The 17,601-nt window shown below is 40.1% G+C and overlaps 1 protein-coding gene across 1 annotated transcript; it reads left to right on the top strand.

Moving 5' to 3' along the window:
- Positions 1–13,564: 13,564 nt before the first annotated feature.
- LOC113010830 (uncharacterized) lies at positions 13,565–14,483 on the top strand. Its single transcript, XM_026150055.1, has 2 exons — positions 13,565–13,697; positions 13,830–14,483. The coding sequence occupies exons 1-2, from the start codon at positions 13,623–13,625 to the stop codon at positions 14,481–14,483; spliced, it is 729 nt and encodes a 242-aa protein (XP_026005840.1). The 5' UTR covers positions 13,565–13,622.
- The last annotated feature ends 3,118 nt before the right edge of the window (positions 14,484–17,601 follow it).

Here is a 17,601-nt window from a genome sequence, read left to right as displayed (position 1 = left end):
ATCAAAGTGCACCAGCATTAATGAAAGAAACGTGGTAAAATCAGTTCACAGGAGTGAACTGTTCACGCTGTGGTTTTGTGGTAGTTTATGTCTCACAATAAAAAATACATTTATTAGGATTCCTACAGAGGTTCACCATCACAGTTTTATCTGGCCTGTTTAAACGATTTCTCCTCTAACTGTGCAAGTTATCAATATCTGACATGAAGGTATTTCATTTAATATATGTCCCCAACAGTTATATTCCTGTCATACTATCAGACAGCTAAGAGTCTGCACACAAACTCCAAAAAATGGTTCCACGAGTCTCAAACTTTCACCAGTGAAATTTGTTGAGAACTGCCACACACGTTTACACATAATAAAGTAATTTAGTGTCCAAAACAAAGTATTTTAATATCAGTTTGAACTTTAAGATCAGTAGTTCTATGTTTTAAGTTAAATTTTGTCACATTTAAACACCATCCTGATGGGTTGAGGGTAAAGATGAGATAAAGATGTTGCTAGTAGTCTTATAAAACCACTGTCTGTATGACACCTTTTGATACCAGTCTTGATATTGCCACCATGGGCCACATGAGACCTAAAGCAAGTTGTTCCACATTGACATGTACAAATGTACAAAAAGTATTTAGTTCTGATATTGTACCCCTTTCATAATTTTTTGTGGCTCAGCCGTTTGGATTTTGTTAAAGGATAAAGTTGAAGGTGTGGCTGCTTTGATTGACATGTTTTTGTTGATAAACATACTAGGGCTTACTTCCACTTACACGAGTCACTCAACATGACTTCTTGACCTTGTTTATGGTGTTTGTGGCTTTCGGAGCATTTTCATGTAATTACATGTAATTATATGGTAAGTAATGTGACTTGCTGTAAGGCACAGACCGTGTGAGAAGCTTGTGCTCCAGTTTTAGTGGTTGAACCTATTATTTTTTAAATTTGTCTGTTTAAGTAGCTACTTATCAGTTATGTGCATCTGTGTGTCGCTCCCACCCAAACCCTCCATCCTATGCTGATATCAGCCCATTTGCACCGGCTGTTTTTGCTTTTTCTCTTTAACAAGGATAAACATGTTATGTCACTCCTCCACTTCTTTATTAATTTCTAAAAAAAAAAAACCAAAAAACCCCCGATCTGGTTAAATATTGATTGAGTGATACCCTGTGTGAAGTGAACACGGTAACTGACAATTATTGGATAAGTCTCAATTTTTAAGATGTTAGAGGGACCATGGTAAATAGAAAATACACTCACTTTCACATATCCTTAGTTGGTATGCTGAATGTTAAAGTTCATGACAAAATTCTTGTTTGGAAAGGTTGCAGAGAGAAAGCCTCTAAAAAAGTGTTACATTTGAATAAAAACACAAAACTTGTAGAACAATTTACTTTGGACAGACGAGGCCAAAGTGGATATTTGGCCACAATGCACAGTGGCATGTTTTGTGAAAACCAAACATAGCATATCAGCACAAGCACCTCATACCATCTGTCAAGCACGGTGGTGGAGGGCTGATGATTTGGGTTTCTTTTGCAGCTACAGAACTTGGACATCTTGCAGTCACTGAGTCGACCATGAACTGCTCGGTATACCAAAGTGTTCTAGGGTCAAATGTGAGGCCGTCTGTTTAACAGCCAAAGCTTAGCCCAATTTTGGTCTTGCCACAGTTAAATGAGTTTGAAAACAGCTGTAAATCTAGAACGGAATGACTGAAAAAGACTCATGAATTGTGTTTTTTACACACTAATGTTGCATTTTGGCTTAGTTTTTGTTCAAACTGGCAGAAAAAAAAATCATTTGTTTGGTTTTGTTTTTTTTTTTTTTTACCGTGACTGGACTTTAGACTTCCCTTCCTTTCCCAGCTCTTGGGCCGAAGTTAAATTAGCCATTAAAAAACAATGAACCATAAAATACAATTTAAACCCATTACAGGAGAAACATATACAAAGGGAATATTTCTACACTGTATCACACATGTTAGGCTTTATCACTTTTAAGTCATTGAACACTCCGTTTTGTTTCTTTGTGACCTTCTCATGTTGAGCCAAACACAATAAATAAAGGAGTTCTTGTTCTTGCTGTCAGGAGGTTGCCAGCTTATTTTCTAATGGGCATGTGAGGAGGGTTTTCGCATATGCAGTCCCCTGATCACAGTTGGTTAGATACCACAAAGAACACACTCCTGCTCATTTCCAAATTGACTTAGATGAATGTTGTGCTTACTTGGCTTGCTTTCACAGTTTACCCCACGGTACCACTACCAGGACTCACACAGATTGAGGTTGAGGGAAGGAACTGACAGTTAGGAGGTGGCAGAGCTTGGGTGGTGATAATAAATTAAATGATAAGTGGCATGACTTGTTAACTCTACCTTTGAATAATTAGGGAAACAATGAAATTACTTGTTTAAGTAATATCACAATCTCACAAGTGATGGTAAATGGACTGGTTCTTATATAGCGCTTTTCTACTCTGAGCACTCAAAGCGCTTTATAAATTATAAATAATGTCAAGTGAAAAATATTGCATAAATCAGGGGATGCAACAAGTAAACAGGATAAAAAACAAACAAACAGAGATCACCATAAGTAGATGAAAATAGTACATTTTCTGCACAGTTGTTTTCATATTCTTACAAGTCAGGCTGTAAGTGCTGCATAAACAGATCTCTCTGCACTCCATACATTTGTACTTTTGTAAAAATAATTTAGCGGTTTAAAAAAAACAAAAAACAAAGGTTTGATAGGTAACATCAGAAAACTTTCCTATTGATTAATATTATTTAAAGTGCTTTCAATTATCCTGGTTATTAGTTTAAATATGCAAATTCGATGCTATTTTGTCAAGCCCACAATTTTTTTCTTTTACAGATATTTCAAGTAATGTGAAATAAAGAGTCATAGCTGTATTTTTGAGATTTTTTTTCAAGAGTCTTTAAAAAAATAGCCCTAAAACTCCAACTCAACTGCCTCTTATTTTAAGTAGTCTACATAAATACTTCTTTATAGCCTTTTACCCTCAAGCTCATGTTTTATTGTCTCTTATAGGCTATTAGTAAGAGGTTCTCACCCTCCTTGTCTAACTTGTCTTCTTTTCCAAATATTTATTTATAAGTGACTTATGTATGTATGTATGTATGTATATATATGTATATATTGTACTATTCTTAGTTAGCGTATTGTCTGTCTTGTCTTAATGTTGGTTTAAAATGGAGCACTGTAACAAAAAATAATTTCCCCCAGGGATCAATAAAGTATTCTGATTCTGATAACTGTGACTCATGTCCCAATAAAAAGATTTACAATTTAAAGCAAAGAGCATCTGAATCCTTCCTTTCAGCATTGTCCGTTTTTTTTTACGAGAGCGTTCGGCATGTGCTGGTTAGTGTGTGGAGAACTCCTCTCATCTTCCAAAGTGGGTGTCTTTATTTATCCTCAGGTCCTGTGAGGACAAAGGGCCGGGTTGTTTTTGAACAAGCAAAGATTCAGTGTCAACGTGAGGCCAGCTCACTGAGAACACAACACGACCTCTGAGCATGCTCTGTTAGATGCAGGACCAACTGATTACCAGCTGAAATATGTTTGTATGTGTCTCAGTGTGTCCTTATCCAAGAGGGTGTGATGGGTTTATAAAGAGTAATTATTTGCTACTTTATTAGAGCTATATTTCAAGTTCGATTCATCCACCAATTGTTTGTTTGTATTGAATATGCACTAATGCAGAAGCTGCGATGTTGGACGTGTTTTACCTGCACTGCATTATTTGGGTTACTTCATACTCTCTTGACCTCATCTATTCATATAAAAAGATGCTCTGTGTAAGAGAAACAGTGATTAATAATAACTAATGATTAAATATAGTGGTGTATAAACATTTGAAACGTTTACAAGGGAATGCTTTAAAATTAGGAGCTTCACTGGAAGCTGTTAAGAGTTCAACAAGGACGTGACGTTGTTCAAAATTAAATCCAGTATGTTTTTTTAATTTTCGTGGCCATAGTCATGCCACTTTTTGGTTCCACACTCTAGATTTCGATTTGTCGCATTAGAGGAGATAAAGCTAACATACCGGACAACTCAAAGATAATAAAGAGAAAACAAACTTCAGTGAGCCTGATCTGCTCAGCCAGTTTCTTTCTGGCTTGCGGGCTCTGATGGCAAAAGCACGATCACCTTTAAAATTAGGCAATGAATTTCTAAAAGCCAAAAGGATTCCAGCTGAGGAACTGAGGCTGCAAATGTGCTCATATGGGTTCCACATTTCTGCTATGTAGCTCGGGGCCAGACCCAAATATGCTTTAAAAATATTCAGCAGAATCCTAAAATCATTTCTAAAACTTACAGGAATGAATGAACCAATTGGGGTGATTAGGTGCCCTCTGCTAAATCTGCAAACAAGCCTATTGGTATTCTTATGGACTGTCATTGGATTCTATAGAGTGACCTTTCTGTATTTCAGAAGAGACAAGTCTTGAGAAAATAAATACACAAATTTTTCCAGTGTGGTTTTTAAGTTAAAGAAATTTAAGAACATTGGCAAATCATCTAGTTAACAGAGATTGTCAACTTCTTACCACCAGATGTAATACTAGTTATTGATTTGGACATGTCCTCACCATTCCTAGTAAATTCTACATGCTTGTGCAATGGTGCACATTTTCACACAGTCTATTCTTGGACACATTCATGAAGTGGTACTCAATTGGACAAACAAAATAGTGGCAAATATAAAGACAAAAATACAGTGGGAACTCAAGACCAGACTCAAGACTGAGTATTAAACAGGAAGTTGCAGATTTTTTTGTGTATTCCTAATACAGCTATTAGGTATAGGGTTAGGGTTTTAAGACACTACTTGACCATTTAACATGCATTTGTAATGCTTATGATGATATTATCCTCAGTGTTTCCCTACAAGTCCATACCTCTGTCTTGTTTTTGTGTTGGTTTCACTTCCTGTTTTATTTTGATAATCACTTTTTCTTGTGGCTCTATTGGACTTTTACTTGGGTTTGTTCACTTCTTAATTCCCTGTGTCTACCCTATATGTATTCCTGGCTGTTGCTCAAATAGTAAAGCGGGATGTTCAGTAGATTGATCCCCAGCTCCTGTGGATCACATGATAAAGTATCTCCTTGGTCCATGGATACAGTGGAGTTGAGTTGCCCAGAGTTGCCTCCGATGCAACCACTCCAGTATTAGTGTGCATGTGAATATTAGAAAATGCTTAGGCATAGGTCTGTATGAAGGTTTTTGTGCATGAGTGAATGAGACTTCTAGTAAGAAAGCACTTTTAGTGCTCAGTTGAGTAGGAAAGCGCTTTTCGACGCTAGTGCATTTGCCATTTACCGTTTCTCCTTTGTCCATTAACCGTGCTCATATTTTCTGGTTCACTCGTCTTGCTTGTTTCAGATCCCTGTTTTGTGCTTTCTTTGTTTCTTTTACTGGACTTTTGAAACAGCCCAAAAAAGGATCTCTGTTTTTGTTCGTTTTTTGTCAGCCTCCATGTCCTGCTTTTATGTCCTCCTCTCTATGCTGACAGTTCACTTTAGTTGGAGCATACAAACACATTTTATGGCTAAGCTGTCATAGGAACTGTCACCCAATGTTTGGCACATTTTATCACGTATACTAAAAAATACATCAGTTACAAAACCCTCCCTGTCTCTCAGAGGGATCCAGCTTGAAAAGGCCTGCACATATATTGCAATTTGAAGGTTCTCCCACATTGATAGGACTCAGCACAGTTATATCTCTCATTAGAGAATCGCCTGTTACAAAATGTCTCCCATGTTTCCTTTCTCTCTTTGTCCTGCTTGTATTTTATCTGATGCATCTTTTCTCTCTCTCACTGCTCCGTCTTCTCTCCAGGCTTTTTCTCTGTGCTTCACGCCCTCTAACCATCTCCAGGGTTTGATTTTCCCCTCTGTTCTGAAACATAAAGGAGGCACTGTGCCCCTCTAACACTCCTCACATCAACTAGGCACCAGTGAAATGACTAAACCGCTGCCCTCAGGCTAGCCAGGACGCAGTACATTTGCACATCTGTATATTTATGTTATTGCATCTGCATGTGTGCGTATTTAGTCTCCTTAAGGCCATCTTCCTCTCTGCCTTTCTCTCTTTAATGATACTCTTAGACATCAGCACCTATGTATGTGTCTGTTGTCTAAAGGTCTTAATCATGAGCAGCAGAACACACCGCTAACAGAGAGAAACCCCACTCGTTTTCTACAAGCACCACACACATATAGATGAATAGAGGATTCACTGGGGAGAGACTGTGACAGAAAAAGGCTTATAAGGTTCATGGATCCATTTTTTGTTATCCACTCTGGATAGTGATTAACAATAATCAACAATTCTGAGATTAACAATGACTGGACCAGTACGGTTAGGATGAACAAGGATTGGATCTGAACTGAATTTTTTTTTTTTTGACAGTGGAATAAATTCTGACAGAAGTTACTAGAGTTAACAGTGTAATTCCTGAGATTCCTAAGGTAGAATTGAGCGTACTCCCAAAACTGAGATGTTCTTAACTGGCGTGCTGCAGCCACTTAACAGCTGCTTTCACCTTCCCTTAGTCATCTTTTACCTGCCCACTCTTGATGATATAACCCATTAAGCTCACAAAGACACATGAAACTCGCACTTCTCTGCTTTTACAAATAATTTGTGCTTTAAAAGTTTCCGTGTTGCCTGTTTTACAGAAAAAAACAGGATGTCAGCTATATCTGTCCAGATATACAAAAACAAACCAGCTTAGCCATCACGGAGAACTGACAACAGAAACACAGCAAGGTGCATTAGTTAATCCGAAGGGAATTACCAGATAATCAAAGTGTCTGAATGATTTGTTGATGGAATTTTTCTATTTGTTGTTCTCTCTGATTCCTACCAGGCATTGTGCAGATTCAACTTGGGGAAGACAGTGGCATCCTGCGCAGGTTCAGAAGCAGAATTAATGGCAAGCAAAGGGGATTTACTTTTGACAGTGATGCTATTTAACTCATGGTAGTCAATGTATGGGTACAGTGTCTTGTCTTTCTTTTAAAAAAAAAAAAAAAAAACCCTGGGAAAAGATGGCCGAATGATTCTAAATGAATGATATTCTAAGGAGCTTGGAAAGAAAAGCGTCTGGACTCCTTTAAGTTTCTTGAAGATCTTTCACCTCTCATCCGAGAAGCTTCTTCAGTCTTCAAGAAACTTAAAGAAGTCCAGACGCTTTTCTTTCCAGGCTGCTTATACTATGATGACCTGGATGACTGAGAACCTTCACAGACGATTCTGAGATATATTTATACATCACCTCACATTCAGGACATGACAGGTTAGAGCAACTTATGGGAAATGTGGATTGTGGGATCATGCACAGTCATAGGTTGATGTAGTGGCAAGAAGAGACCTCAGTCTTTATGCAAAATCTTGGCTAGATTGCAATTTTTTTAGGGGAACATAGGTGTGTGTGACAAAGTGTACTCCAACCAGTTATATTCCCTTTACCCAATCAGTATCAGAGTTATGTTTTATGAGCCATAGGTGACCTAGAACTATCTGTGACGCTTCCGAAACAAATACATATGTTTTCATATTGGTTAGACAGGATAAGATGGATGGGTTTGGTTTGATGGGTAATAAAGGAAGTTATTTTTCCATTCAAAGCTAATGCATGTAGTGGAATTGGAAGGCTTTCAAGTGAGATTTTTATCCGTGACATGAGATTTGAATCTAGAAAACTTTGCCGATAATCAGTCGAACTCTGTAGCACTATGGTTTCTTAGCTTTGCAGGAATCAGTAGTCTAGGGGATGAATGAACAATGGGCTGTGAGGTCAGTTCCTTGATCATTAATATGCAAACTGTCATGACCATTGATTAGCAACCACTGATCAAAGCCCACTGATTAATGGCCATGAGTCCCATTCACAGAGAGTTGGGGAATGGCTGCAATCACAGCATTGTAAGATGGCGAAAGATGTACCCTTAGGCCCCCTCCTCGATTCAGAGATGGTCTTTCCCTTTTCACGTAAATGGCCTCCTTGACTCCGCGCTCAAACCAGCGTTCCTCCCTGTCCAGGATGTTACATCCTCATCATTGAAAGAGTGTCCACTGGCCTGTAGGTGTAAATAGACTGCAGAGTCCTGGCCTGACGAGGTAGCTCTTCTGTGTTGTGCCATCCGCTTCGCCAGAGGTTGTTTGGTTTCCCCGATGTACAAATCCTGGCAATCCGCCTGGCACTTAACAGCGTACACTATGTTACTCTGTTTGTGTCGGGGGACCTGATCCTTGGGGTGGACCAGTTTTTGGTGCAGCGTGTTTTGGGGTTTAAAAGCCACAGAGACCCGGTGTTTAAAAAAATGCGTCTCAACTGTTCCGATACTTCTGACACGTACGGCATCACTAAGGATTTTTGCTTAGGCAGCGGTTGTCCTTCTCTCCTCGATCAGCTGGCACTTTAGGTGCCTTCCCAGCTTTGACAAATGCCCAGCTGGGATAACCACTTTCACTCAGGGCCTTCCACTCACCAGTATGTCTTCTTTGCTGCTACTTTGCATCTGAATGCATTCCTCTGCTGATCTGAATTGGGTTGGTCTGATGTTCCAGGTGGAATGTGTTTACTTTCTGGTGAAGTTACTCCCAGCCTGCTTCGCCAGGAAGCGGAAGCTGGGAGCTTGCTACATGGCATACTGGGAACTGGGAACCATTTTGATCTGAGTCTGAGCCCAGCTTGAAGGGATGAGTCTGTGTCATCCCTAGAAACTAGCTTGTCCTTCATTTTCTTCAGAGCCACACCTCACAGAGCTTTATCTTCCCATCCAATCTCTGCCACCCCTTTGAGAAAATGCAGCGTAGTGCTGTCTCTGCCACAGCCTCAGAAGATTATTAGGTGCATCATTGCATCAAGCAAAAAGTGCAGTTAGAAATGAAAGATGAATGAAAGATCAGTTTGTTATAGGGTACCCAGCTGATGACTGAGTTAAACTCTGGTGATTTATGACCTGAACATTTGCATCAGTACCAGATAGCAAAGTCCAAAATGTTTGCTTCTATCCCAATCCTGCTATCAGAAAGTGCTCATGTGCTTATACGGTTTTTGGCTTCCTTCCTTGTGAATATTTGCCCCCTCTTGATGGCCTCTTCCTACCTGGACTACATTGCATAATCATCCCTGTGTCTATGTATTGTCTTTCCATTTGTTCTTTGTCAGACTGTCTTTTTGTGCTTTGTGCATTCCTGTGTTATGTTTCCTTTCAGACTTTGTTTATTGGAGTTTTGCAACAGCCAAGTAAAGGCTCTGCTCCTTTTGTTCATTTTGTCAGCCTCCTTGTCCTGCTTTTTTGGCCACTGTAAAGGCACCAGTACACCCTATGCGCTGGCCGCTTAGTTTTTCCACAAAATCTAATGTTTCACCATCTCCCAATGTATAATCTGTGACTTGGAGCTCCTGCACTGGCATATTGTTAAAATGACAATAAAATCACGATTGTACACCTGTGACTCCAACACAGCTGTGGCAGCAGCGCAACACATCAGGTTGCAGAAATCAAGAGGTGTATAACTGGCTGAAGCAACACCAAAATAGCAGCGCATACCAGTGAGCATAAAAGCAGCCATGCACTTTAGCTGGAGCACCTGTATACCTTTACGGCTAGGCTTCCACAGGAATTTTTAATCAACTTTTTGGCATATTTTGTAATTTTCACTAAAAAAGCACATCACTGTTTGGTTTTTTTTGTTACAGTTACAACACCCTCCTTGTCTCTCAGAGGGATCCGGCTTGAAAAGGCCAGCACATATATTGCAATTTGAAGGCTGTCCCACATTGATAGGACTCAGCACAGTTATATCTCTCATTAGAGAATCGCCTGTTACAAAATGTCTCCCATGTTTCCTTTCTCTCTTTGTCCTGCTTGTATTTTATCTGATGCATCTTTTCTCTCTCTCACTGCTCTGTCTTCTCTCCAGGCTTTTTCTCTGTGCTTCACGCCCTCTAACACTCTCCAGGGTTTGATTTTCCCCTCTGTACTGAAACAAAAAGGAGACACTGTGCCCCTCTAACACTCCTCACATCAACTAGGCACCAGTGAAATGACTAAACCGCTGCCCTCAGGCTAGCCAGGATGCAGTGCATTTGCACATCTGTGTATCTGTGCTATTGCATCTGCATGTGTGCGTGTTTAGTCTCCTTAAGGCCATCTTCCTCTCTGCCTTTCCCTTTTTAATGATCCTCTTAGAGGTCAGCACAATCTCTTATGTATGTGTCTGTTGTCTAAAGGTCTGAAGCATGAGCAGTAGAACACGCCGCTAACAGAGAGAAAACCCGCTAGTTTTCTACAAGCACCACACACAGAGAAGAACAGAGGGCTCACTGAATGGCATGCTGCTGAAAAACCTCTCTGATGGAATAACAAGTTTCTGTTGTTCTGCTGCTGTTCTTGGAAATATGACAGATTTTCTCCAGCTGATATTAAGGTGCCAAGCAGGAATATTCCACATATTGCATATGAAAGGGTGCTGCTGGTTGACATCCACGGCTGCTGTGAGTGAACACACGGCACAAAAGCAGAAAAACACAAGAATTAAGGCTTGGAATAAAAACAGAACATGGTCTACGATAGAAAACACGCCCTCCGCTTTCACATATGTGCATTGTACTCGTGTGTATCTGCGTGCGCTTTGGATAACATTTAACAGATGTTAAATATCTACGTCTGCATTGATTTATGCTGTCTGGAAGACTTATTCTTTCCACAGCAGTGCTCCTTCTTTCCCCACTTGCATCTCTCCTCCACACATGAACTCCCGCACTTTATATGTTTCTAGAGCCACCCTCTGGGGATTTTCACCATGAAGACATCACACCACCTGCCTTCCTTAGGTGTATATCTTGTTTTCCATTCCCTTTTTTATGTAAAAAAAAAAGATTAATCTTCACCATCTCTGCTGCTCTCCATTCTTTCAGCTTTCCCATTCACCTCCTGGGAAAGCTGCTGTGTTTATTTGACGTGTGGCGTCAGACTTATCTGTACACAGCAGCAGCAGCTCGAGTGTTTCAGTCTGTTTGGACTTTCACCTTCGATAGAAACACAGTTGCAGCCAGAGCCCTGCAAAAGACAATAACGTATCGTGTGTCAGAGAGTGATAAAGAAGTGAATTAACACATGTGGACCTTACAGCGGGTTAGGTACAAAGGATTCACTGTGAGAGAACGTGACTCAGTAGATCCTCCATCTCACTCTGTCTCGTGCCCTCACAGCAGTTAAACCAGTTTAAGAATAATTATTACAGTACTTGTTAGTTGTTTGTTGACATGCTAACTGATGTAGTCTAAAGGCTACATCAGTTAGCTAGGTTTGAAGAAAGAAAACCATCTTGCATAACTGTTGACAACACACTCTGACCCCTTGTCTTGCTAATAACTGAGCAAGGCTATAGTGATTAATTGAGCTTGATTCAGTGTTGCCAACTCCTCAGTAAGGAAAATCGCTATTGGTTGTCCTAAAAGTCGCTAGAAGTCGCTAAATGACGTCATTGCCTAATTTGCATAATTGGTCATGCTAATCTAATTGTAACCTACCTTGTTGGAGAGAGAAATAACATCGTGGAAGAGACATAAAGTGAGTAAAAAACGTCCTAAATGCATTTAGAGTTTATTTAGAACTACAAATTGAATTTATTTTAGCAATTATTGTTTTTTTTAATGTCACAATTCCAACCCTGCTCCTTTACCCGGGCTTGGACCGGCAAGTGACCCGAAATAGGCACTCTGGTGGAGTTACTTTGTGTGTGTGTTTATAAGTAGTTTTAAACCTTGTGATCCACAAAACAGCATAAGAGTAAAAGAAGAACTGACTGCGTTACAGCACCCGCTGCTTGTTGAGAGTAAAAGCGATACGCGCTTTCACGTCTTTTTTTTTTTTTAAAAAGTCGCTTTTTTCAGAAAAAAAGTCGCTAAGGTGTCTGAAAACTCGCTAAATATAGCGACAAAGTCGCTAAGTTGGCAACACTGGCTTGAGTAAGCTTTAACTTAAACTGTACCTTATACCAGCGGTCCCCAACCCCCGGGCCTCGGACCGGTGCCAGTCCGTGAGTCGTTTGGTACCGGGCCGCGAGAGTTGAGGCTCAGGTGTGAAATGTATGGTTTTCAGGGTTTTTATCGGTTTTCAGCGTTATTTTGTTATCGTTTTTATCGTTTACTCTGTTTTCCTGAGTCTTTTCACGTGTGTTATGAATAAATTTTCTTTTTTTCGGTACCGGTACTAGTTTTATTTTGTTGTATTTATCCGCGACTCCTTAAAGGCCGGTCCGTGAAAATATTGTCGGGCATAAACCGGTCCGTGGCGCAAAAAAGGTTGGAGACCGCTGCCTTATACGTTACAGTATGCCTGCATAGTCTCTCATTCATCCAGGTCATGGTAGACTTACCTGGGATTCATCACTTTTTCTTTGCAGAACTGAAGAAGAACTTGGATGAGAACTAAAATGTCTTTACATGTTCCTTTTTTTCGCCTTCCTTTTTTTGAGCTCTTACAGTTTTTTTCAGTCGCTAACAAGCGTTTGTCCAAACAATTGTCACATTTGCAAAACTCTAAACACAATTAGCACAGCATCGGTCTGTTGTGGCCATACCATTCACACATTTCATGTCGTGTTCACCCAATATGCAGTCAGTGAACACATTTCCACAATGCTTACATTTTCTTAACAGACAAGCTATACCTCCCAACAAAATTATGGACTGTTTTTGTAGTATGTACGAATGTTAACACACAACATCCCACAATAGCAAAAACAATATTCTAAACCGTAGATACAGTATAAAAACCTCTGCCCCTGCAATGATATCAGTACAAAACCAATATCAATATCAAAAATATATCTCAGTTGATAATAAACAAACAATTGAATAATTGACACACAGCTGATTTATGTTGGGTAAATTGGGCCAACCACAGCTTCTTCCATTCTGGCTTAGACTCAGTGGGGTTTATAAGGCAAGACCTTGAGGAGTGATGATTTTGGAAACAAAAAAAAGACAAACACTGTAATGTCTGGTCGAGGAAGAGTAAGAGCAAGGGGCCCAGGGAGAAGAGCAGGCCCAAGGAGAGGGCAAGGTAGAGGTGTGAGAATGCGTGGTGGTGGCATTCCAAGGGCTGCAAGAACAGTAGTCAGTGATGAAATTCGTGCCACTATCATTGACCATGTAATCAACCATGGTCTTTCACTAAGAGAGGCTGGTGAAAGAGTGCAGCCCAATTTGAGGCGGTCAACAGTTGCCTCCATTATACGCATCTTTCAACAAACCAACAGGTAAGTATTGCATTTTACATGGATTGTTCCTATTCTCACTTGACATGTCAATATGGTCATACAGTAATGCATATGTTGAATTTTTTGTCTTTCTAAAGAATGCAACGTCTTCCACCCTCTGGGGGAAGAGGAAAGCTCCTCAGTAATGATCAGGAGCTTGCCATTGTAGAAATGGTTACTGCAAATAATGCAATAAAACTGCGTGAAATTCAAACTAGAATTGTGGCGGACCATAAGATATTTGACAATATCGATAGAATCAGCCTCACAACCATTACGCGGACATTGTCCAAACACAGAGTGCGGATGAAGCAGCTCTACACTGTTCCCTTTGAGAGGAACAGTGAGAGGGTCAAGGAGCTACGACGACAATATGTCCAGGTATAGTGTATATTCAATCCAATGTCCAGTTCTATAAGCTTTGCACTTTGCAAGTAGGTAACCTACACAATACTAGGTTACAGTACAGTATGGTATACAGTAATAACATGACTTACATAAACTTTGTTTCAGAGAGTTATGGAATTGGAGGCCAACCAGGCCCCTCATGAATTCATATACATCGATGAGGCAGGATTCAATCTGGCCAAAAGGCGTCGACGTGGACGAAATGTAATTGGAAAAAGGGCCACAGTTGATGTGCCAGGACAGAGAGGGGCAAACATTACCATGTGTGCAGCAATTGCAAATGCAGGATTACTCCTTCACAAATGTCAGGTTGGACCCTATAATACAGAGCGCTTGCTTGCCTTTCTCAATGATCTCCACCAGCGCCTGGTTCCAGAGCAGGGTCAGGAGGGTGAAAACATGAGGACCTTTGTAATTACCTGGGACAATGTGGCTTTCCATCACTCGCAAGCAATAACAACATGGTTTGAAGTCCACCCAAGACTGGTAAGTCTCTTCCTTCCACCCTATTCACCTTTCCTCAACTCCATAGAGGAGTTTTTTTCTGTATGGAGGTGGAAGGTTTATGACCATCAGCCACATGACCAGATGTCCCTCCTTGAAGCCATGGATGCTGGCTCCAGGGACATCACAGTTGACGATTGCCAAGGGTGGATCCGACATACCAGGCAGTTTTATCCCAGGTGCATCAACTTGGATAACATCAGATGTGATGTTGATGAAAACATGTGGCCTAACCCTGAAGATCGCAGAGATTAGATGCAAATTTTTTGCCTTTTTTTTAGCCCCCCTCCCCCTACCCCCCTTTTTATCTTGGCTTTTTGCTGTTGTTTTTTTGTTCAGAATGCTCTTGTGTGTTTCATGGATATTTTGTTCACTGTAAGCAATACTGTAAAACTTTCTCTGTCCTATCATACCGTGTTTCTACTGTACCTCCTGTAGTAAACAGTAAAGAAACAAAAACTTGTTTGCTTTTTACTGGAATGCTTTTTAATGTGAACATTACTGTACATGTGGACATACAGTTACCAACCAAGACATTTCTGGTGTCAAAATGGTGGATTGCATGTTTCGCATGCAAATACCTGTAAAACTGAAACATAAAAGTCTATGCAGTTTTTGTAATGTCAATAATAGCCAGTATTTTGAAACAAGGTGTACTTTGATTGACTGCATGTACCTTGTGAGGTGAAAACAAGTGTTATTCTTTGACAGACTAATTTCATTTTGAGTCAGATTTATAGTGTTTTTGTACAGTTAGTGTGTGCAGAGAAAGATGTGTTCTATTTTGAAATGAAGAGTTAGTATATATTTAACAAAATGTATTTTTGAGAAGAAAATTATCCATTTGGCCAATTGTGTTTTGTAGGTGTGAGCCTGTGTTAAGAGTTTAGAAAAAGTATCTGAAGTATGGGTAGGCGCTTGTTAGCGATTGAAAAAAACTGTAAGATCACACGTTACCAATTGATCAGTCTTATCTTGACCGGCTATCAAGGAGGAGTTTAGAATGGGAGGAGGACCCAAAGAGCTTTTGGAGGAAGCCCATACAGGGCTAACTCAGAGAGATAGACAATCTTTCACACCCACAGCCAATTTAGATTCACCAGTTAAACCAGCAAGCATGTTTTTGGACTGCGGATGAGTATCTGGAGAGCAGTCACAGAGGTACAGAGAGAACGTGCGATTCCACACAGAAGGGCCTCTCCCTCTGGCTCAAGGATTCAAAGCCTGAATCTTCTTGTTGTGAACCCACGGTGCTAAACATTGCAACCACTGTGCCAGCCCTGTCTGTTCTCAGTTTTATATCATTTGTCAGTGTTATTCTTACACATTGCATCCCTAATAGTGTTCACGGTCAGCTGGCTAGTTCTTAGTCTGTTAATTCTCAACAATGGAGCGACACTGACATGGCAAAAAAGAAGAAGAATACGCTGCAGGCAGAAATATATACTGTATTCCTCCACATATCTGTCGGTGCTGTCCTGACACTCCTCAGGATTCAACTTCACGCCTGGATGAAGAGGAGAGATGGTGAGACTGAGACAGCCTCACAGATGGTAATCTTATGGGACCAAAGAAATACAAACCAAATGTTCGTACATTTTCTGCATTCCTTCTGGGAGAGTTTATTATGCCGAATGCATAAAGTATCAGGAACAGCCTTCTGATATTGATTTTCCTGTGCAAAACCAGCAGTCTCTGCGGTTTAAAAATCTGTTTTTGACCAGTGTTGTTCTCTTTATTTTAGCATCTCGTCCTTTGGGGCAGGTTTAGATTTAAAAAGAGAAATTAGAACAAAAGATGAACTTGGGTGATCTAATCAGTCAAGCGTGTGTATCTCATAACATTGAATATTTTGTTAAAATAACTGATATGTAGGGGGACTCAGCAGCAACTGCTTTCCCAAGAATTAGCTAATTAGCTTGTCTCTCCATTATTGTCAGTATAGCATTGTTTGTATTTCGACCTGTGTTGGACTCTGTTCATTGCCCACACTGCTGACATTCAAGAAAAAATGAGAAAGTATGTAAGAATTTATAATTATGCATGAGCGGTGTCGTAGTACAATTCATTTTAAAACCAGTCTTTTAAATTCAGATTGTGCTTTGGCCCTACTTCTTGGTCATGTTTTTGTTACTTAGCTGAGAGATTTGGAACGAGTAAAAAAAGAGATTCAGGAGGATATTTATGATGAAGGCTGGAGGCAGAGAGCGGGGAGAGTGGCCATGGGGAGGCTACACGTTTGTGGATCTTGGACTGGCTTTTGCTCACTGCGGAGACCTTTGCAAGGTCAGGAGTTGTTGTACATAAGCCAGGCCAGCCTTCATTCTTGGTGTGCAGTGTTAGCTGGCTTGCTGTGACCTATATTGTTACACTTTCCTAATGTTTTGGATCCAACTGACATATAGCAAGAACAACTTAGTATATTTGAATTAAATTTCATACACATTCCCCCTCAGGATATATTGTAACAATGCTTAAACAATTCATTCACTGCTATCATCACATCAATCGTGGATCTGTCCAGAACTTTCAAATCTGACCAGATTACTTTAAAACTAATTGTATTCCCTCCACTCTTAGCTCTATTTTGTGTTTAGTAGTGATCACAAAATATAAGTATGCTAAGGTCTAAGGTTTAATAAAGCAGGACAGATTAAAAAAATAATCTGGTCAGTCCAGATTTCTTTACAACTTCAGTTCATTGAGGTTTGGGGTACATTTACGCACATCTTTTATAAAGCCTAAAACTGGAAGAGGCAATTGTAGGACCTTGATTATTTTCTCTTTGTATATTTTCTGCTGTTCTTGGGATTATAGTCCCATTCACCCTGATTTTAGCTGCCAGACAGGAGGCGTCATATTTGACGCTGTGCAAAAGCAAGGTATCCAGCTTCTGTGGCTGCAAAACAAGTCCAAATTATAACCCCTCTACCTCCGTGCTTGACGACTAGTGTGAGGCATTTGTGCTGATATTCTGTGTTTGGTTTTCTCTAAACCTGGCACTGTGCATTATTGGTCAAACATGTCCACTTTGGTGTTGTCTGTCCGCAGGGCATTGTTTAAAAAGCCTTTTGCTTAGCTTAGATGAAGCTTTCCAAGCCTAAACTGTGCTGACATGTTCACTTTAGTGAGAAGGGGCAATCACAAACAAGCTATACCTGTTAAGTCTCTTTCTGGATCTTTTCTGGTCTGGATCTGGGGTAAGATTGCTGTGACATCCACTCCTGCGACTGTCTTGAATGTTTTCAATTTGTGAATAATCTTTGTCATTGTAGAATGATGGACTTCAAATTGTTTGAAAATGGCCCTATAATGCTTCCCAACAGCTGCTTCTCTAAGATCATTGCTAATATCACTCCTTCTTGGCATTGTG

Source organism: Astatotilapia calliptera, chromosome 18 (genome assembly GCF_900246225.1).
Source record: "Astatotilapia calliptera chromosome 18, fAstCal1.2, whole genome shotgun sequence".
NCBI lineage: Eukaryota > Metazoa > Chordata > Actinopteri > Cichliformes > Cichlidae > Astatotilapia > Astatotilapia calliptera.
Note: the sequence above shows the minus strand (reverse complement) of the source record. Positions and strands in the feature narration are given on the sequence as shown.

Excerpts from the sequence above, each read along its gene's own strand:
- LOC113010830 (XM_026150055.1), top strand. The coding sequence starts at position 13,623 with ATGAAGCAGCTCTACACTGTTCCCTTTGAGAGGAACAGTGAGAGGGTC. Across the intron at positions 13,698-13,829 it reads TACGACGACAATATGTCCAG|AGAGTTATGGAATTGGAGGC; the intron begins GTATAGTGTATA and ends ACTTTGTTTCAG.